Raw genomic sequence first — 23,931 nt, 5'->3', positions numbered from 1 at the left:
AACGTGAGATACTATTACCGATTCAGAATATTTAAAGTGTTAATTATGGAATTATATCATCGTTACATCATATGTGTGAAAACCGAAGTTCTTATATATTTCTTTGTGATTGTTTTTCCGAGGGAGAAAAATAAATTAAACTTCACGGTGTACATTGGGCTTTCTGACTTTACTTAAAAGATTTAATAGAAAACTTCGAATAAAATTTCAATACACTTTGAAAAATACGAATAACCGAAGACAACAATTGTTAAGGAGTACTTCTTAGACTTGGATGTAGTTATTTCTACAAGGCACACTCGACTTTCGTAACTGTAGTTAAAAGTCGAGGAATCGCGTGGAAGTTAGAAAGAAAATATATCTTGAAAAATTAAAAAAAAATACAGGAATATTATTTTTATTTATTAAAGAGTTTTTGAAATTATTATCGAAGGATAAATTACATTGCATATATGCCTTAACTGGATATACAACTTTTTGTTTCTTCGTTTCTGCGCGTGTTATCGTTACGTGATTAACTGGGCGAGGTTAGACCCAGATTCGAGAGGTAATTTACACTTTGGTCACGTACCTCTGGAGATCTATACCCAATCAAATGGATTCGAAATGGTGCTATTGTTGTTCCACTCTGTATAAATCTCGTCCACAATTATGAGACTATTATGGACGAGTTTAGCGTGGACCTTCCCAGTAGAAAGGATCCTAAATGATTCCCTATTTACATATAAAGAGTCTACTGCTGACGTAACGATCCATTCCTCGGGAAATTCAATTCCGTCTTCGAATTTCGAACAGTGGCTATTTATTAAATAGACATTCAAAACCTTGAATCTTGGAATCTTTTTTTAATTCGAATTCACGAAAAAAGAAGAAAATTATTTAGATAATTACCTAAAATATAATCTTAAAATAGTTTTTAGAAACTTGAGAAATTTCTTCTACTATTTTTCACCCTTTAGAATCTGATAGAAATTTTATGATTCCTTAATCGAACGAATCTTATCGACGAAAGAAAAAAAAAATGATCGATGATCGATTAATATAACGTACATATTTACTATGGTAATGAGGAGTTTTTTGTACACAGAGCCATTTCTCCCTATCGCGTCGGCTCTTATGTAAATGTTAAAATTTTAACGTAATCCGCCATTGGTAAACATGTTTACCGGTTTCGTTCACGGGTAAACACAGTGGCTGTAGAGGCCTGCGATCAACGTTTATCTTTCTTTCCCGGTTTTACGTTTTCATGTCTCTTAACTATCGCCATGGGACGATTATCGCTACCGGTTAATCCGTGTACCATTCGCCACCCACGGGAATATATATACATATTTTTTAAAAATTGTTTTTCTCGACCCCGTGTGATCTGTTAATCGAATATTTGTTCAATAATTTTCCAATAAATTGAGAAATATTTTTCTCAATATCGAGTTTGTCACTCGTCGGTGGAAAATATTTTTCATTGAATTTTTTTTCACCCGGCGGAAAATATTTTTCATCGAACATTTTTCCCTAATTTTGTAACCGGTTATTAATACCAAACCGAGGAAAGGCAAATAAACGGGGAGGTATTGTTATCGATTTACCGATTCGATAAATTTCACGGGTGAAACAATCGCGATGAAACCATTATGTCACTCCCCCATTATCACTGCCGATGGTCTCCTTCTTCATTTATTTTTTATCGACTTTGTCACTGTTGGAAAATATTTTTCATCGGTTGTTTCGTTCTGTGAAAAATATTTTTCTTCGATTTTGGCCTAATTTCGTCACCATTCATCAGTACTTAACCAAAAAAAAAGTAAAGAAAACGTATCGTAAATATGACGAAGAAAGGGGTTAATTATTTCTCTTTTCTGCTGTTCTTTAACTCCTTATTGAAAAATATTTTTCATTAACCTCGTCAATCAATCTGGAAAATATCCTTCATCAAAATTTTCCCTCCCTAAGAAAAATATTTTTCCTTCACTTTGTCCTAATTTCATAATTGTGTTCAAAGAGTTCGTATAAAAAAAAAAACGAACTCCTTATCAATTTTCATCCTTTTTTCAAGAAAAATATTTTTTATAAATATTACTATTGCAAAAGAACCGTATCTGTATCCAATTAAATCGTGAAATTGTGATGGAATGCCTTGGAAATCGTACAAGTGTTGTTCTTATTACGAGCACTTTAACCATTATCGATTAAGATTATTCTTTTAATTTCAGAGCACGACGAAAGAGGTTTCCAAACCATCGATTATTTCTCGCTGGTATTCGACGTCTTTATCCCCTCGATCCGATTCATATTTCATGGACCCGTTAGACAAGCGTCCAATGGCGTCTGGAATCTATCAGACGGCCAACGTATAAATTCTTGCGGTGCTCCCCGGTTCCATGCGTCCGTCCGTCCATCCTAGTTAGAAAGTCATTGTTTATGATACCACTCGCTGACCGGTTTTTTTCCACGGACCGGAGTCCCTGTGGAGGAGCCCATAACGCTATCCTCGATCGGCGTAATTGCTCTTCGAGGGGTTCCTTCTTTTTATTTCGTGGCCTTTTCTTATTTCTTCTTCGTCTTCTTGTGTCTCGACCCCTATCTTTCGCCTGCGATATTTTGTTGAGGTCAGTTTTCTCGTGTTCTCGCGATTATTTTACATATTATACATTATTTTTACATATGAGGGGAGGGAAAAACGTAAGTTGCGTGTTTTGATTTTAATTTTTTCTGAGGGAAATCGTATGGATTTTTTAATAGGAATAGATTTCTTTCAATCTTTTGGCTGTTTTAATCAAAATTTTATAAGAAGGTTATAAGAAATCTCTAGATTTCGTGTAATACAAATACTCGTGTTTGCTTGCTTTCATTGTTTTGTTTCAAAACTAACACCGACGCAGCAATATATAATGTATACAGCAAAAATTATAATCTAAGGAGTTAAGTGTATACAATGTAGCGTTATATTCAATTCAATATCACATATGCGTGATAGGATTATATAACTATATTGAAAGTCATTCGTAACTTTATTTTTCAATCAGTCAATTGTTTAATTGCAAATTGTAAGAGAAATTCTTGATCTGTTTTTACATTAGCTAAAAAAAGAATCATTATTTTCTACAATAAACTCTAAATTCAAAATTTCCCGCCATCTATTTATCCATTTAAGCGCGCGGCTTTTAATATCTTAATGAATCCATTTTAACGATTGAAACAGATCAAAATTTCGACAAATTTTACATAAGACTATTTTAATTGTTTGAAAATTTCGACTTTAAAATTAAAAAAAGATACTTTTTTCCCTAATTTTCAGATTCAAAATCTCATGCATCCGCCATTTTCGAGCTTCTTTGTCACTCTTTGTCACTTGGCCGTGCTCAAATCGCAGGAACGTGTTCGAATGCGTCGAGACGTGTCGGGACACGACACAAGGAACGAACGACAGAGACGGGGAGACACGTTTGGTATCGCGTAGCGTATTCACAATCGATGGAATGACGTCGAGGCCAAGCAGACCAATCAAACCACGATTTGGCTTAGCCGCAACAGTCTCCTTCCCTGATAAGAAAGGAGCATCGAACTCGCAAAAGCTCCTTTGTTCCCCAGATCGTGTTTCTCCTCCTCTTTTTTCTTTCTTTCTTTCTTTCTTTCTTTCTCTCTTAGCGTTAATATTTCTCATATTTTCCAACCGAGTTTGTTTTCATTCGTCTTCTCTCTCTGTCTATTCGTTCTTTTCGAATCGTTTCGATCAGTTGATCGTCTGAATTATCGGATTTTACACGATATGCAACTACTTCGCCTCGATTCGATACCGTATCGATACATCGGCCGAACGATGTACTCGCGTGACTCGAATCAATTTTTTAAGAATCTAGTTTTTTTATACTTATATATTATATATTCTTCATTTCCTTTTTTGTTATTCGGATTATTTGGAACCTGGTACGTGTTTATTTGTTTTTTTCATAAGGTTCGTTGAAAGAATTTGAGTTCTTCTTTTCTTTAAATTGAATGATTGAGAAATATTCGGAGGTGAATATTTTTTTGACAATGATATTTAAATTATTTTCAATTAATTTGAAATTCCAATGAATTTTTTTTTAAATAATCAATAGAGAAACAGATAATTATTTTTCTTTTAAATTGGATAATAATATTTTTTTCACAAATGATATACGAGATTATTTCTAAGTCATTGTTTCAGAAATTACGTTTTTCTCACGTACACGAGACGCTTATAGGCGAGACAAAATCTCCATACGTAACACCAATATGAGAACTCGACGCTTGTCCTTCGAGTCCTATCGAAAACAAGATAAGCGGTTTTGCTCGATTTTAATCACGCCTCTGTTTTTCGAGTTGCCAACGTTATTTCATTTATCAAGCGGAAGAAAGTCGAATAAATGGCGCCGTTTAAATTCCCTTCGAAGGTTGTATCGAACTAACTAAGTTGCGTCATCGAATATCGGAAACGAGAACCTGTTTTCACGATTTTGAAAGAGAGAACGACCGACCACGTTCCTTTTCCTTTTCCTTTTTCTTTTTTTCTTCTTCTTTCTTTTTTTTTTTTTTTCCTTTTCGAAACGCGGAACAGCCGGTTTTGTTTTATACGTATAGCGTGTGTTTGCCAATTCTCGCCGCTTCTCACACGCGCGATAAGGCCAGTGACATTCTCGAGCGGTGTGCTGGAAGATGTTGTTTTAGGCCAGGCAAATAAGTGGCTTTGAGCTGACAGAGCACGCCTTGTGCTTGGCTAGTGTAAAGATAGGCGTTTTAAAAGGACGTGAAATCTGACCGATTCCTCAACACACTTGCCCAAGTCCAATTTTAACATTTACCCTCGTATCTTTGCAGAATTGTTTTCCCGTCATGGGAATGGACATGTTATGATTCTTTGGATTTTCTTGCTCCAATTTTATCGACGCGAGAAATGTTTGATAATTGTTCTTTCCGTTTCGGAGATTGCATCGCGTTAAGATTTGTGATCCCATTGTTTTCAACTTTGACTCATACGTTTCTTCTAGATTAGACGTTTTACTGATTTTTTGGTAATTTAAAAAAAATTATAGAATGATAACAGATTATAAATAGATATTCCTTTTTTTACAAAATGTAAAATACCGACATGTTATGAACACAAATAATAGATCACACGCGAGTAAATTTAAATTAGATAGACGCACAGCACGGTTGCATCGTTCCATTTAATCCGTATCACTTCAACATCCGCCTCACAGACAATAGGGCACAGACAACGAGGATGCATAAGAGAGAATCGTGAGAAACTCGAAAACAAGCGTACATGCGTGTTGTATACAGAGTGACCACGATGCAACGTTAATCGCCGATGTTAATTAAGCCGTATCTCTGTAAACGATTGCGATTAACGTTGACCGTGGGTGGCGGGTTACGATATTATTCTATTGTCCCCTTCCGTTCCTTTGGAACGGCCCGTTTCACGTCTATTTAGTCACGTACGGATCGTAAAACGTGCAGGCTCTTTTAACGCTCTACCCTAATTTCCCATTTACGCGGCGCACTTAATAATCGACGTATTACCTATTATGCCCACGATAAAGTAATTTTCTCGTCTTCCCGATTCCTGACTCTCGCGGGTCAACGAACGTTCAATTCCCAGGGAAAGATCACTGTGAATCACGTCGAACAACATTTCAACATTTTGCAACAAGATCGCAGAGTGTTCGTTATATTTTTTCCAGTCTTTCTTTCGAGTCGAACGAAAAGAAGTAATAACACGAACGAATTTGAGGAACGCCTTGGCGAAAGGTGTGTAGACCCCGGCCCCGGGGTCGTCATCCACGGATTCTCGAATTCTATCTTCTACCTAATCTTTAAAAATTCTTATCCTCGATAAAGAAAAGTTATAAAAAGCAGCATCTCGCTTTTATTGTCAGAAAGGAAGAGAGAGAAGGGATCATTGTCGGTTTTATCGAGCATCTTTTAAACACGCATGGGTGTTGTTAAGATTCAGCTTGAGGAATGGCTTTGCTGGTTGAACGCGCGCGCGCCACTCACGCGTGGGAGTGATATACACGGAATAATATGGTACAAGGTTTCATATAATCGACTTCTCGAGTGTATTACCCCGGCCTTTCTGGCCGTTGTTTGTCGCTCGTTCGGTTATCTTTATTTCTTTCACGTCTATGTGCTCGCTCCCATCAACGTAAATAGACATAACCACGACGACGACGGACGGAGTCGCCTTGAGGCTTCATTTTTGCGATTATTCTATCGTGACCCTCGTATTTTGAATTCCTTTCTGCACGTTGATCAAGTTTATCTCGATCGTTCGATTTCTCGGTACATACCAACTTTGATTAATTTGCAGAAATAGCCAATAAAGCGGCGCATTCCACTTATCACCGTCGTCTTCTCTCTTTCCCCTCTCGATCTTTGAAGCAACACGCGTGCAGATCTTTCTCAAAAATTTAACAATGAAACGCGATCATTTTCGAAACCGAAAAGAAAAAAAAGAAACTCAATCAATTAACGCGATATCATCGTGTTTACGCATTCCTCGTAGCGTTATCCCCTCCAATAACTTTTCTATCAGGTCCACTCCGTCTCTTCTCCCTACTTGTACGTTATTTCTGGGACGAAGATGGTCGGACAGAGAGCGATATATAGATCGACAGAAGGAGAAAGTTAAATATTTGTCGGACCCCACACTCCACCCCACCACCATTTGATTTATCCGCCACAACTCACACACCCAACCTAACATCCGACATCAAACGATCTCACTGACTCGTCCAATGCAAAATTAGGTCGAATTTTTTGATCTTTCCTCCCGTCTCGTGACTCGAACGCCACTTAAATTCCATTCCTGTCCACGGTGGGCCAACTTTACGAGCTTCTTCGCGGCCCCCTTTTTCGAATCCCTGCCCGACATCTGTTTCTAATGACGCAATTCTCCCGCACGAATCCGCCCTCTCATCTCGGGAAAGCGCGTCACGATCGCGTTTTTCGAGGCTGTAAACGTTTCGTCGATCATTCTTTTTAAAGCTTCTCCCCCTCGCTTTTTTCCCCCGCATCGAGTTTGCCCCCCGAGTTTTCCCTTCCCCGTAAACAGGGATGAATAATGCAAGGACAATATCCATATTCCACGCCATGTGGTGCATACTCCAACGGAATTCTGACGGTATTTCGAAGGGAGGGAATCAATTACGCCCGCGCGAAACGGGATATCGAAATACGACATGTGTTAATGGCTCCTTTGTTTCTTAGGGTTGCGTATTCGCTGGAAAAGTAGGCAAACAACTACGTTGCGCCTCTACCATGCTTCTTAGAAACATTTTGGATCGGTGTTATTCTAATCGTAACTCGATATTCGCTGACGAGAGAAATTAACGAGCGATTAAAAAAGGCTGAGAGAGAAAAAGAGAGAGAGAGAGAAGTGTTTCGCGTTTATCACGGCTGTTTTTATCATCAGGATGGGAAATAATATGTGTGTATATATATATATGAATTCCTCGGTTGCGAAAGCGAACAGATATTGCATGAATTACGCATAATCATGCACACTTGGAAGTTATTACATAGGAAAGGAAGAAAGTAACGATTCGTCGATAAATTATTATAACTCGAATGATGATAATTGGATATGTTTATGCAAAAGTATTATTGGAATTTGATATTTGATAGTTTTGTCCAAAAGGATTTGTTCTCGAATTTGATAAAAAGAGAGATTTTTTGATTAAATTGATTACATTATTTGGAGGTAAAGTTGTAGAAAGTTTGAACTTTTAATTTATTCAATTTATTTGAAATTATAAATAGACCCGTGCGTGAGTGTGTGTGATTTCTTAATTAGCAAGATTTTTCCACAATGGTTTAATTATAATTTCAGCTCAATCTATATTGTTGTTTAGTTTGAATACATAATGCATGGCAAACGTTTGTCCGAGTTCTCTAAACTGTAGCACAATGGGGGATTATTCTATTCAGTTTGATCACGTACGTGATTGTCCATAAGTTTCGAGCATTTATGCTGATGCTCAATTCGATATGAATTTAGGGTGAGATAAATGTTTAATTATTTTGAAGTCGATCGGAGATAGAATGATCGTTCCCTTTGTTTCCCTCTCGATTATCATACAGTCAATCACAAAAGCCATTGTACAGAGCCATCTTACAAGGAAATTCACATAACTCAATTTCTCCTAAAAATTTTTCTCCATCTCGTGTCATTTCAAAATTGTTATTGAAAAAAACTTACAATTTATTGCTCGAGATTGCATCATGCCCGATTTGTATCCCTTCTATTTTCTTTCTCCTTTTTCAATTATCATCGAATTTTACTACGCGCAAAGGAGCGTATGGATGGAACTCTAAAAAAAACTCGAGAAACTAGAGCGATTCGTGACTCCGTTCACGAGCCGATTCAGCAGTGTCCAGATAGCAAGCCCTATTTAATTCGCTCGTTTTTCAAGCAACGTCACCGACAGATAAGGTCGGCCGGTTCGATGCTCCATCCGTTTCGTAACTCGGCGTTAATTTTATCGTTCTCGACGCGAATCGTTCCATTATACGTGTCCGTGGGAAACGTTGGGATTCGCGCGTAATCCAGTCGTCATTTCGTTAATCCACCTTCCAATTGCTACATCGAGTTGCGATTTATCGTTGTTGCGAAAACGTTTTCTTACACCTCTTTCAATGTGCTCGCGACAGGAATTCTTAAATCTCGAAAATTTCATAGACGATTTCGTTTATTAAGATTATTATTCGATTTTTAATTCGATATATATATTGGGTATTAGTCGGGATGTTTGTATATATGGGAAAAGATGGTAGGAACGTGATGAGATATTTTTTATTTAAAATTTGAAGATTGTGAGAATATCTATATATATATATAAATTTCGGGAAACTTGTGAAATTTTAATCTCTCTCTAAATTAGATAAATTGGATAAGTAGTAATTACGGTTATTAAGAGTATTACGAGATTGTAATTTTAAAGATGAATTATGAAATTGCGTTTATCGAGTGATAAACAAGCCTCGATGACGTATAAGTCACCATCTATTTTTAATAATCATATATGCAAATTTCGCATTGCAATTCGATTCTAATCTTTTTAAGCTTCTTTTTCTAAATTCATTCCTGGTATAATTAATTGATTATTGTTATTATTTGTCAATAAATTTCAATCATTACGCTATCGTTAAAAATATAGCGTTTTTAAATCTTGGTCAATATTTTAAAGCTACTTGTATTCAACGCATCATTTTCTCGAAAATCACAAAATGAGAGTAAATTTAAAATTCGACAAAATGTCATAATCGGATGGAACATTTCCATTGGATGGATCGTGTCATTAGATCACACATAATCCACATAATCAGGCAGCAACGAAAAAATCGCGATAAGATTTGTATCTACTCCTGTTGTTGTAGAATAAACGCAGACGTCGCGTGACGTTACGTCCGCGCGCGGGCTTTAATCTCTCCAATAGCACGAAATTGCACGTGTGCCGTTGCATCATCGCAACTGCAAAGTTATCCAATCGATGTTGTTGCTCCGAAATCGCCACGGTGACGTCAGCCTGTTATGCGTATTGCACGATAGATTAGAAATACAATATTCTTCGCTCAAGCCGTGCATTACTCCGGATCCGTTATGCGGCTGTTTGTATCGAAGGAATTGCTCACTGTTATCTCACTCGCTCGTTTCTCGAATACGTAAGAGGCGAAACGAAGATGTGATTCGGTTTATTCTTTAATCGTACATATAAATTCATTTAAATACCTCGTAATATTTCGTACACGTTTTACATTGGAGGAACCTTGACTGAAAATTTAATCCTGTAATGGTGCGATGACCGGAATACGCCATCCTTGTTAACTGTTAACGCGTCGTAAAATTGTTTCGATGAAATAACCGATCACGAGTTACAACACGGATTCCTTAATCCTCTTGTGAATAATTAGAATTGGACAAACAATTGAACGAATAATAATTGTACAAACTTGTGTAGATGTAGAGATTATCCGTATCCAGAAGAGGATTTCGGGGAACAGTGGAACCGCAAAAAGATTTCCGCCCACGAACTCGAATCGCGTTATTCTCGGTCGTCTAATCTCGTCCACGCATATTTGTTTCTTTTGGCCTTATTATTATCGAAACCGACGTGGTTTTCCTCTCGCGTTTCCCTCGAAGATGCGAGAATCGGCGTATTGGCCTTGCAATATTATAATTAGAGATTTCGTATCGTCGATAGTTGCATTTGTATTTGTTTCATCCTGTACATTTTATGTATCGTGTCTTTCATCTCGATAGATATGTTTGGCACGTGATTATATGATATATGTATTATATATAGGCAAGATAGTTACGTACGATTTTAAGTTAAGATTTGTCTATATCCTGTGTGAATATTTTAGAGTTGGCATATTTATCATTGATTTCTGTCCCAATTTTATAATTTTGTTAGCGAAATCAGGGATTGACTGATATATTGAAAATTATGGATATTTACATTCAAAGCCTTATACAACATCCTTAAATTTACGGATTGGCAATATTCCATCTCATCAATTTAATACTTTGTATTAAAATTGAAAGATACATATTTTCATTCATATCAGGATGCCAATTTGTTAATTTGGGAAATGTTTGGCCAATAACATTGTTGATTCTCGTATCAAAATTTAATAAATAATTCCTGTTGAGAATTAAAATGTTAACCCTTTCTAATCTAACGTTTTCATTCGATTTCTTTTGCAAGTTGTTTGGGAAACAACAGCAATTCACAAAAGCAAGAATACCAAGTATTGTCGAAATATTGGAAATATACGTGGCAGTGATCATTAAGGTGGGCCACTCGAACCAAGCAACTCAGATAAGCGTTTTCTGAAGCGTCATTAGTTACCTTCGAGTTATGGTATCTCGAAAAAAGAGGTCGAGAATCGTTCGGACAGAGGCATTTACGTTGGGACAAAGGCCGCACTATATCAGAATTTTAGAAAGTTTCTCTGATAGCGATTCCCCTCTTAATGGCCCTTTGAATTTTTTGAAAGAGCCCATCGTGATATTATTTTCCACGTTCTTAAAAAACATTCTTGTCCACGAGTCAGCGAACGCTTAACGATCCCGTGTTTCCAATATACGGGAACATAAAACGTATCAATTATCAATCGTTAAGCAACAATTAAGAATGACTTACAAAGAAAAGTTCCAAGAAAAGAAAAGAAAAAGAAGCTATTTTCAAAATTTAGAAAGACAAGGGATTGCAACATCGGACGAGGAGAATCAAAATCGTGTAAGAAAAATCCATTAAGAAAAGCGGATTGTGGAAAAGCGAAAGGTGTTAATGTAATGTCGGGGGCGAGAAGGCGTCGCGGCCAAAAATATCGGCGAAAGCGAGGCGATCGTTTGTTTGGGAATCACGAGTTGAAAACGAGCCCCGGGGAGATTCCTCCGCGTCGAAAGGAAAATTCCATATGATTTGGAGCCCACCTCCTCCACGACTCTTGTGGCTCTCCGTGCCAGGCCGAGCTGGGAAGAGAAGAGAAAGAAGAGAAAGAGGAAGGCGAAGGAAGGTGGAGAAGAAGGAGAAGAGGAGAGGAGAGATTGGAGATATATAGTGTACGTGGAATATCGAGAGGTGCGCGCACACGTGAGAGGAGAATCGCCACCAAGTCTCAGGGAGCGTGGGCTCTGTGCCAGGGGGCCGTGCCAGAAAAGAAAAAAAGAGTTCTCGGAAGAGAGCGGCAGGGCCTCTCTTCTCCCTCTGCTGCAGCTTTCGAGGGCTTCGCCGGGACAATCCGCAACTGGTTCTTGCCAAATCTCGGGTGTACGGGTTAATTGAGTAATAGTTTTGCCGTTTTCGATGACGCGGACGACTAATTTTAATTCGCGAGCCGGCGATCACCTTCGATTCCATTCTTGCCTCGCGATTCTTGTCTCTCGTTTCGCGATTCGAATCCTTGACGAGGGGGAGAGCGGTGCCTTGAGCGTCTTCTTTTCGTGTTTATTTTAGAGAGGTTTTATTCCTTTATTTTCGAAAATCCAGCCTCGAGTGTTCCTTACATTTTTGGAAGTTCGAGTTTAGAATCGGGGAAATTCATTTTGGAAGATAGAAGGAAGAGATTTTCTTAACTATTTATAAATCAAGAGAAATTGTAAGTTGCGCAGATTACTTTCTTTTGATTTTTGATAAAATTATAGCGATTAGAGATTCCAGAGTTCTGGAATGATTAATAAAGATCTCGGTTTGTTTGCCTACGATTCAACGAATCGTGAAACAATTTCGGCGAAACGTATCGAAAACAAGGACTTACTTATCTGTAAGTATCTCCCTTCCTCTTTATCATCGATCATTTCTGATATTTTTACGAGAATAAGTTGTTTATATCGTTCGTTCGATATATCGTGGAAATACTTATTGATCAAAAGGCATATTACGTTCTTGTATTTGTCAGCGTTGTCAGGACCTCATGGAAGAAGGATGGAATTCTTTTCTATTCATGAGTCACTTAGAAATCGCGGCAATAAATATCGATAAGCGATATTTATGTCGTTTGTGTCGTTGCACAGTTTAAAACCCATTCAATTTCGATGATTAAGTTCGCCAGGTGCTCTCCTCTTATCGTTTCTTTTACTTTATTATTTTTATAAGTATTCCCAGAAACGTTCAACCGATACACTTATCGAAAGTTACTTTTTTTTTTTTCTAAATCTTTATATAGTTTGTAATTAAATTTTTATTGCAGAACGATTATTACAGAAATGGAATTAAAATAGAGATGATCCGTTTCACGCTTTAAATCTTTTCGATCACAAAATCGTGAGATCAAACGGAATAATTGTATATAATATTTATGTCAAAAGTATAGAAATTATCGAAATAAGATATAGAAATCTAATGGATATTTAATTGTCTACGTAACAGCTAATTTTAATGAACGTAAATTGATAGCTCCAAGCTGTTATTTTCAACGGCGAGTAAAACGACTACCTAGACAAATATTCTCATAAGCAGAGTTCTCAACTGTTTGGACGTTTCTCTTTACTCGTGTCCCGTGACTGGTTTACGTGAATCGTGTCTACCGTTCTCCAACACGATTCGAACGGTAGCGCCATTTCTGTTTCGTAACACGGCAGCGAGTCCTCAACATCCGTCGAGATCTTTATCGGGGATCAATATTAATTCTGTACAACATTAGAACGAAACATTTCTTCATGGTATTTTATAACAGGTCACGTTTCTATACACGTAAAACTCCCCATTCGATTTTTATCTGGGACATATTTAATATTATAAAAAAATAAGGGGAGATATTCCAGGTGATAAAGTTACTCGAGACAAAGTAGAGAAAGTTCTTTTTTTAAGTGCTGCTCTTTTTTGTTTTTCAACACAAGATGGTATTTTTAACCCGTACAATGTATAAATATAACCTAATGATTTAAATATAATTATTGATATCGGAATCAAAATCTGTTTAGCTTTAAAAAGGAGATATACAGTTTAATGAAAAAAATAGAAGAAAGATTTCTTTTTTTTAAAATCATTTATACAACAATTCCATATTTATTATATATTGTTCTACACGATTCTTACATCATTCCATATAATGTGTAGACGAATCTATAATGTAGAATCTACAATGTGGATTGATGCATGATGCAACGACAAACGTTGTTATATGTATATACGTTATGAATGCACGTTTGCATATTATAGATCGATATACTTTTATAGTGAGCATGTCGCAACGATAAGTGTATAATATACACATTATTATAGATCGATTCTACAATTAAATCTACCTATTGGCACGTGTCGAGGAACTTTTCCACTGACAAGATTTAACACTTGTGCGCTATTATAAGGTTTCGTTACACCGTTCTTCCTTTTGATATTTTCGATCGTGCACAATGATTGGATAATCTTCGGTAGAATTCTACCGAGTCCGACGATCCATTATACGGGGGTCAAAATTGATATTCCTCGCGTGACGAAAGCTCGCGAGTGAAATGTCTTTTCCCGTTTTAATTTGAACACGCGGGTCGTCGACCCTCGACAACTGTCGGCAACTGTTCGCATTAATATATCGTGCTCGTACGGCCGCCGATCGTGCCTGAATGCCGACAGCTTTTGCCTCGTGGTGAAAAACAATCGATACGGGGCTTCGATGTATCTCTCTCCGTGTGGCGAATAGAAGAGATCGCCGCGCGGTCGTGTTTTCATCCTCGAGGACTTTTATTTTATGCCCGTCAATGAAACCTCGTTTTTTCCTCATAGATTTTCCTCTGAAGCTGAATTATTATTATTTAAGGTAACAGGAAATACTTTTCGAAGTATCGAAGTTTCTTAGGATATTTTGTAATTAAAAAGGACAGAAGTGTTGAATCGTTGAACGGAAAAGAAAAAAATTATAGTGGAGAGGGTTGATTCGTTCGAGAAACGGACATTTTATTGCCTCTGCTCTATCTGTTTCATGGGTTTTCAACGTGTAGTATTACGTTTTTTCTTTTTTGTGAAACGTAATGATTACTCGAGTGATATCACGGAAAGACGTGTCGATGACACGTAAGGGTGATGCAAGCCAACCGCTTGATTTCAGTTCCGAGTAACCTAGTTTTTATCCATTCCGGGACAAATGCGATTATGTCATTAATGCGATTATGCGAGCATAGTTTACGTCGATTCACGAGATAAAGCGTGTCGATAAGACGTGTGTAACGAAAATAGATTTGGAATAAATCGGAAATCAAGAAATCTTCTTTTCTTGTTTCCGAGAAAATCAGATTTTTGCTTGTATGATAATCTACTTGTTTATTTATGTATATGCAAAAAATATACAAGCGATACTCCGTATATATTATGATGATGATGAAACGAACTCGACTCACTTTAATAGCTGCATTGTCTCATTTTCTGATTTTACATTCGAATTCAAGGTTAGCCACAACAATGTTTAATCATAAATAGAAATTTCCCAATATCTAAAAACGAAATATGTAATACAATAGACGCAACACTGCCAGTATTACATCAAGTGGACAAAAGTGTATATGCGTATAGAAAATATTTTTGCATAGGAATAAAAATACAAGGGGAGAAAAAAAAGATCTTGACAAAACGTTTCAAAATCCGCCTAAAATGTATCCCTCATTCTAAACGATTAGCATAATTAACAATGAAACGAATTATAATGCAAAATAAATTCGCACGAATTTTCTCTTTGGACTCGATCCATCTTCCATACTCGACTGAATATCGAACGTGATTTCATAATATCCCCAAATTGTCCAATCATTTCATACTTCGATTCCTCATTTTTAATCAATCAAAACTGATCAATCTTCCCTTTCTCTGATTACAGACTCATATCCTGTTGATGGATGCGTTCCTCCAGAACAACAGGCTGGATCATGTCTCCAGGGTGATGGCCTCGCATCCCTCGTACTTGGAGCATTTTCTCCGCACCCAACATTTCATCCTGAGGGGTGACGGACCACTTCCTTACGACTACAGGCATCTCATCGCCATTATGGTGAGTACAACGCTGGTTTTTCTCTTCTTTTCACCTAATTCGCCGTAATGGTGGCAACTTTTTTTTCTTCTTCTCTTCTAATCTGGCGATACGATAACACCATCTGGGAGAGACGGTGGAAAAGCATTTCTCATATCAACTTGAAGATTTTTATCCTGTTTTTTTTTTTCTTTCAAAAGCAAAAGAACAAGGAAGGAAGGGTGTGACTAATACTTGTTAATTTAAGGGAATGGTTAGTTTAACAAAGCGACGCGAACACGCGAACGAGAAATGTTTCGAGCGCAAGAGGAACATTGTTTAAATGGATTACGTCTTGGAACAAAAAACTTGGAATTGTTACATAAAATATTAGCACGAATGTAAATGTTAGTGGAATCTAGAAGTTAGGAAGATGAATTTTCAATGATGATTTCTAATCGTCGGACACGTGATATAATAACCTTCGTTGTGAAATATAGTTTAGAAATTCATTATAATATCCTTGAATTCATGGTAAAATAGTTGGAAAAATGATAAATTGTCGAAGATAAATACTGAATACTTTTCATTACGTTATATGTAAATACAGTCAGTCATAAAAATTCCCGTACATTTTATAAGAGTTCGAGTAACAAGTTGTATTATTAAATCAAATAATCATTTCGTAATATGCATCGCGTTGTATGCATTAATATTATTAAAGTCTCGATATTTTTCAAACAAATACAAACAGGATTTAAAGCAGAGATAAATCAAAAAAAATTTTAAACATTTGTTAAACGTAAATTTTATTTAAAGAAAAACCAATCGTTTACCAAAACAATTACAAATTAAAGAGATTTAGCTCTCTCGGTATGAAAATTGAAAAATTCATTTAAAAAAATTGGTACTCGTCTAATCTATTATATTACTTTATAGACAAACGCACAAATTATTCTGATATTTATTAATATCAGAATTTTCAGAGTTAACAGGATAATAAACGGACACTTTCGCGATCGGCTGTACATCGTATAATTATTTGTTTGTACAACATCAACGTCAATTAACCACATCATGTTTTTTCGTTCTATTATTATCGATTACGATACGTATAAAGTGAAATGTAAATAAATCAATTTAAATATGTGCATCACAATGTTGAACGAATGAAAAACATATATATTATAATGGGCCTTGGACGTGCTTGTCAAATAAATGGCCATAATAATTATAATAATAATAAATAATAATGTCATGTTAAGAACGTTATTTTTGCTCGCGACAAACAAACCCGGAATGCGATTATCGTGGACCCAATCAACGTCGTGTACCTCTTCCTCGTTCGTCCCTTGGGTCATTGGGCCAAAGATTATCGGAAGAAGCCGAACAAGTGCAACGGGTTTCGTAACGTTATAGATGGACGTATGCTCGAGCCATCGAGCATACGTTTTCGTCAATAATGACTTTCACGTGAAATTATCAAATCGACACGAGTTTACGATTGATCGTCAAAGTTGGACGACTCGTGGATAGTCCAACAAATCGAAATCGAGATGGGTTGATTAAGCGTAAAGTAAACAGGATATCGGATCGAAGTTGTTATTTCTCGTTTCGAGAGATATCGGTCGGAAGTGGTAACGAGTTTCCTGATCTCCAATTAATCGGAAATTATACTTAATCGATCGATTTATATGTAAATAAACTAATAACACGAGTAATCCGATTGATATGTGCAACTTCTTACTTGTTCAAACTGGTTTAAAAAGCTTGAATCGACGCATCTAAATATGTGATATTAATAAAATAATTATACGCTCTTTTCACATTTACCTTGCTTCTGAATGCTTACCACCGATTCGAGGATAATATCGTTTAACTTATTATTCGTTACATTGAAAATTAAATAGCTGTACGATGAAGTAAATAGAATAATAATGAATTATAGTTCAAATATTATAATAAGAATGGATAACGGTACTAATGCAGTATTTTTTCTTAATACAGATTCCTAATATAGTTTTGAAATGTTTAATTTCTAAGATTTTGACAATTATCATCGTTTTTTTAATAAATTGAGCGTCGCATTTACGTGGCATTTGACACATCAATAAAGAACAATATATGTACATAGAATATGTATCATTTAGTTGAAAATGATCGACTCGAAAACGCGTTATCAGTCACGATAAAAAGTCGACGTCTGATGAGGAAAAAGAGATTGTCGAGAGGAACTCGAAGAAATGGAAGGGGAGAAGAGTGATTGCACTTGGTACACGAAGAATGATAAAGCGATAAGCTATCTGAAAAACAGCTTTTCTACCGGTAAACACATTCAATCTGGCCCGAGATTCGCGAATTTTATTCGATTCGAAGGTAGAGCGAAATCATCGGAAGAGGAGAGTGAAATGTAGAGAAACGTTGAGGAGATCAAAGTCTATCTTTTATAATTAAATCAACGTATGAGTAATAATTGATTTTTTTCTTCGAGCTGGTAGAATTTATAAACAAGAAGCATGCAATAGAACCAATGGAATAATTTTATTAAAATTTATCGAAAAAAAAGAATTTAATTTTGCTAGAATAGATTAAATAAGATAACTTTATCACGCTATATTTCTGTTCTTCTAAGATATAAGTTAAATTATTTATAAATAATAAATAAGTTTCAATTGATAAGCAATCGATTTGCATACAAACTTTTATTTTTATTTGAATCGATCTTCTAAAAATAATATCCTATATATTAATATAATTCTTTTAATTTGAAGTTTTTTTTAACCTTCTTAACTTTGATGGATTTAAGTATATCTGATTACTAGATTACGTAAAAAAACAAAGAATTAATAAAATGATTATCGACTTATCAACATCTTCTTAAGTTCTATCGAGCAAAACAAAATGGAAATTGTATACGTTTGACATTTATTCCAATCTTTAACGAGAGTACACGTAGCCTAGATCTTTCTGGAATTCTTGCGATACATTTTGACAAAAATTATCATCGTCGAAATTTACATATTCCATATATTATTTCCCTATTGAAATTCATCGTATGCATAATAAAAAAAAAAAGAATTTTTAAAAAAAACGAGCGAGGGAAAAAAATCATAATGTCAAAATCATTTCGTCTCATTTCCTTAAGTAGTGCCAGGTAAAAAGACGAGTCTGTTCAAAGAACAACGATTCCCACGATTTAAATTAATCGATAATTCGCACGATTGTATTCGATTTTCTTTCGATATTTCTTTTTTTTTTCGTAGGTGTGCAAAATTTCATAGCAATTGGAACGGAGAGAGACGGATGTTTGCAGACTTCTCTTATCGCTTATCGCGGCTCTTGAGTCGATCGATCCGCGGCCCCGCATGGTAAACACGTGTCTTGTTTACGCGCTTCATCATCTCGCCTTTCGCTTGCCTCTCCCCTCGACGTTCGTCCACCTATTCTTCCATGTCTTCGCAATACCTCTCCCGCGAGTCATTTGAATTTCTGATGTAATTCCACCGCGATCAAAACAAACCAATAAGAAGAAACCGATCGTGCCGCATCGCCACTCCGTTATTTCTCTCATAGCAGCCTCCTCCTCCTTCTCCTCTCCAACCACTCCTTGTCCAGCCACCTCTAATCGTGATTTATTTCATTTTTGCAAAGTTTGTTTTCTTAAAAGCTTCAAACGTTGGAGCCATGAATTGAATTTACTTGAAGATGGATGAATCTTATTTTTATTTGTTTAATTTTTAAAAATCGTTTTTTCTGTTTCTCTCTCTTTTTTTTTAATTTTAGATGTTGAACTTTGAAGAATTTTAGATATACGAACTTTGTTTCACTTCCAAGGATGAGAATTTATTCGAGGATAAAATATTGAAGAATCGCTTTCGAGAATATTTCGTACAGCGAATGTGGGAGGAATTGATAGAGAATAAAGTTACGAAAAAATTTGAATATACATCGAACTTCCCGTCGCTAATCACAATATTCGTTTTTTCTCCGTTTCCTTTCCAAACTTCCACGCAATGAATCCAACGTTGAACTTTCAAAGATCGACGAACCCAATCTTATCCCGCCTGTAAATTTAATTTTCACAAAGTTTGTTTTTCTTCTAAACTTTCACGCGTTTCGAATCGGCTTTGAACACGAAGAATCGACGAATCTAGTCTCTGGACCGTACTTCTTTTCTTCCTTCCTCGTGCCCCTGTATCGTGTAGGAGAGCAAGAGCAATATAAAGTGAGAAACATACGCGATCGATACGCTCTTGCTCAATTTCGCGCCTCAATACGTCGCGTCGTCGGCAATTTATCTTTCCCTCAACATTCTTCCTTCTAGTTTTTTCTGTTTCTTTTCTTTTCTCTTCATTGATTCTTCTGTCTCCACGCTCGAGGACTCTTTCTTTCGGGATCTCCTCTGAAGTTAGATACACGGCATACTGCTATGTTTGCTCGAGACTTTGCCTTCGAGCATTCTTTTCAGCTGTGCTGATGAGTTTCTTCTTTGGAGAACGCGTGATTTTAATCGAAATCGAGAATGTTATCGGTCATATGTTTCACTCGTACGATGTATCACGGATCATCGATTGTGTATTTGAGTGACAACAAGATTTATTGCAAAATTTGAACGTATGAAATTTTACAAAATGTATTTGTATCTGAAATATAATATACATCGAATTATCGTATTTGAGAAATAAAGGAGAATTTTAAATTTCTTATAAAAATTATTAATAATCTCTGGATAATGGATTATGGACTATGGTTCACGATTATTCAAATTCAAATTAATTTATTAGATTATGCAAATTTTGAAACTTTTTGAATTTGAAATTAATTTTAATTTGAATCCCTTTCTAGTTTTACTTGATCAAAAGATTAAAAAATGGAATAGCAAATAACATACAATACATTTTGTTTGCAGGCTGCTGGTAGACATCAATGCAGCTATTTAATAAACCTGCAGAAAGGGGAGTTCATCCTCCAAGGCGGTGATCCATCTTGGCTTCGTGGTTTGAAGTCGATTCCGGGAAAGCTACAAGATCTCTATGAGATTAATAAGATTTTAGCTCATAGGCCGTGGTTGCTGAACAAAACGCACATAGAGGTAAGTTTGAATTAAATTTCTTCAGTGATCAGTGCACTTATTAAAAGGTATTCTTTTTTTTTTGGTCAAAATTAATCATGAATTACACACACTTATTTATATTCATTACGTAATTTGAATTATAATAATTTATGTATGTTTTTTGCAATCATTAAAAGTCTTTTTTAACCAAAATTAATAACATACAACTGATCGTATATTTTTATACACATTTTGATTTATAATTATCTTCCGTGTAAAATAAATTTGCCGTTAATTTGTCATTGGTTAAATATCATGAAAAAAAGGAAAGAGACGCGTAATGGATCGATTTTAATTTTACAGAAACTGACCAAAGGCGCGGACAGTTGGTCCTTGGCCGAGGTCGTTCACGCGATAGTTCTTCTGGCCCACTTCCACTCCCTTTCGTCTTTCGTCTTTTCCTGCGGTATTAACGAAGAGCTGGACAACGTAGCCGGTCATCATTACAAAGAGAACGTCCAGGATAATAGCAATAACGTACCAACTGCCAAAGACAAACTTTCCAGTAGTCCCAAGAAGATCCCCAATGGCGACGGCAAGACTGGTAAGTCGGCCACGTTTTAAATTCACCTAATCCCTTATAACATAATTCAAATCGAATCTCGAGGAGATTTCTTTTTTTTTCCTTTTCTCTTTTCGAATCTCATTAACGACATTCTACCGTATGTTATTAACATTTCATAACTTTGAATTGTAAAATAGTAATAGCAAAATAGTATTTATAACGTCGACCCACATTATAAATCACTTTTATTTAATTTTTATCTCTCCTTCCATTCTCTCTCCTTCTCTCAATTTAAGCAAGATAAGTGGCTTCCATTCTCGAACTCCAAACATTTTCAACACTTAATCGCCACTTTCAACGTATCATTCAATCGGAAATTAAGATTAGAACGTTAACGATGGGGATATTTATTCTTTGCAGAAAATATGCCATCGCCGCCATCCTCGCCGAGCATAGTAGGTGAACAGGAGGTCGGCGTGGAGGCGCTCATGGAACGTATGAAGCGGCTTTCCGAGAAGTCGGAGTCGTACCAGATCACGCAAGAAGAATTGTCCAAGAGATTCGAGACCGTGGAAACGCAGTCCGCCGAGTTGGCAGCCGCGCCCCAGAGGAGTAGTTCGGTCCTCGACTCTGACATCGGTCATTTCATCGAAGATCCTACGTTCATCTATCAGGATTTCGCCAAGGTAAGTGTTTTTCTTATACATTTGTTCATAATATAATTGATGCGATGAATAATTGAGAATGCACCACTAATGGAAAACGTTTTTATTAACCATCGATAAATAATCGATACTCTCGAACAATCGTATAGTAGTTGATGAAAAGAAGGTACAGAAGGTATCTATTGGTTAATAAGTGTGCAACAAGTGTAATTTTTAATTTTGATAAAAATTCGAATTTAAGTTTTTAATAAAATGTATAATTATAGATGAAAAGAAGGCGGATAGCTGTCCATTAGTATTTATAAATGTTATTCTTAGCTTTAATTAAATAGGAATCGAATTTCAATTCAATTTTTTAAAAATATAAATTTAAATATGATTATATTAATGGTTGGATGTTGCGTAATACAAAGTTTGCAGAAGAATTTTCTATTTATTCGAGTTTAATTTTTAATTACGGTTCTTAACTAAGTTTATACCTTTATTACATGTGATTAACAATATATTATAACTCGATTACCATGTAATTAATATTATTAATGATCCACGCAAGAAATTTATTAGAATGAAGAAAACCTGCTTGCGATTATACAGACAGATTGACAAATGGAAATCTAAGTTCAAAGTCCATTTGGTCATTTTTCATTCTTTTCATTGCATTTTTTATGTTTTTGCATATTTTACTACATTTCAAACATCTAATAGTCTTTGGAATTAAATGTTTACCAGTTCCTTGGCTTACTTGTGTTATATACTAGATATAATAAATTTTATAAAAAAAATTGCGGACAAGATAGCGTGTAAATGACTATGGAGAAAAATGTAAAAAAAGAAAAAAATTGTCAGCGTTAAAACCGAGGTTATTTCGATACACTATATTCGTTTCATAACAGTTCAGAATCAACATCGTGGTATCTATCGTATCATAATTCGCGAAGCTGAATTCGAAAGTGCGTTTCAAGGCGACGCGCGAACCTCGACAACGAATATTTAATTTCGATTCGATTACAATTTCCATCGACTGATCCTATGAATATTTATGACATATATATATATATATATATATCGCAATCGATTAATCTAACCTTAAAAGCTCGAATTTTCGCGTACGAAGAAAATAAAGAACCTCATTTCCTCTGCGATTCAACAATACTTAAAGTTTCGAATATCATTAATTAATTTATTTATTTCGCCAAGAAGTAAAATTTTAACAAGTTATTCTTTATCCGAATTTCGAAAGTTTCAAAGTCCATATTCAAAAAAACATCACAAATATCTGAGTTCCAAAGAAATCAATGAACCTTTCGAAGTTCCAAATCGTAAAAAGCAACAAAATTTATCATTCTCTTGTTCTCAATTTAAAATCAAGCATATATCATATACGAATGTATCCTCAGACTCAAAATCTTAAACGATGCTGCTGCAATCTCCTCTGATCTTTCCACCTTTAACCTTTGAATTAATTTTTCGTTTCAGCGTGGCCAATTGAGCGACATACCCACGTTCCGCGTGCAAGACTACTCATGGGACGATCATGGTTATTCATTGGTGAACCGTCTCTACAACGACGTCGGTAATCTGCTCGACGACAAATTCAAAACGGCGTACAATCTCACCTATTACACGATGGGCACGCACAGCAAGGTGGACACGTCCCGTTTCAGACGGGCGATCTGGAATTACATTCAGTGCATGTTCGGTATCAGACACGACGATTACGATTACAACGAGGTTAACCAGCTCCTCGAGCGCAGCTTGAAGACGTTCATCAAGAGCGCCGTTTGTTACCCTGAACGCGTGACCAAAAGGGATTACGATCGCGTGATGAGGGAATTCAAGCACAGCGAAAAGGTTGGTAGCCTTAACCACGTGCCTGTTTATCAGCGCGTGTGTATAAATGTTTGTCGATTTTGAGCCGACTCAGGTTTACGTAAGGAGATATGCATAATGCTATTTACATATGATTTCCCTGCTTCGAGTGTTATGTACATATTTCACGTGTTGCTATTTCACGGGTCAAAACCGGGGGATCGTTCGATTTTATCGCCTCTTTGCCGGGTTGTAGATTATAGAATGTTTATGCATTATGGGGGAAAATTTAATTACGTAGAAATATATGGAATGCATCTAGTAGAAGTATAAAAAGAATATATATCGATATATGGTGTAACTCGTATACGAATTAA

The 23,931-nt window shown here is 36.0% G+C and overlaps 1 protein-coding gene across 8 annotated transcripts in view; it reads left to right on the top strand.

Moving 5' to 3' along the window:
- LOC107999718 (sestrin-1) overlaps positions 1-23,931 on the top strand; it is a 150,357-nt gene that overhangs the window by 125,130 nt on the left and 1,296 nt on the right. For all 8 annotated transcript variants that reach the window (XM_017059741.3, XM_062073652.1, XM_017059723.3 and 5 more), the window contains exons 7-11: positions 15,334-15,504; positions 20,372-20,554; positions 20,879-21,119; positions 21,501-21,766; positions 23,222-23,596. In XM_017059741.3, the coding sequence (XP_016915230.2) occupies positions 15,334-15,504; positions 20,372-20,554; positions 20,879-21,119; positions 21,501-21,766; positions 23,222-23,596 (1,236 nt within the window). The remainder of the gene's footprint in view (positions 1-15,333; positions 15,505-20,371; positions 20,555-20,878; positions 21,120-21,500; positions 21,767-23,221; positions 23,597-23,931) is intronic.

The sequence above is a fragment of the Apis cerana genome, linkage group LG4 (genome assembly GCF_029169275.1).
Source record: "Apis cerana isolate GH-2021 linkage group LG4, AcerK_1.0, whole genome shotgun sequence".
In the NCBI taxonomy this organism is placed as follows: domain Eukaryota; kingdom Metazoa; phylum Arthropoda; class Insecta; order Hymenoptera; family Apidae; genus Apis; species Apis cerana.
This window is presented reverse-complemented; position numbering and strand designations above follow the sequence as displayed.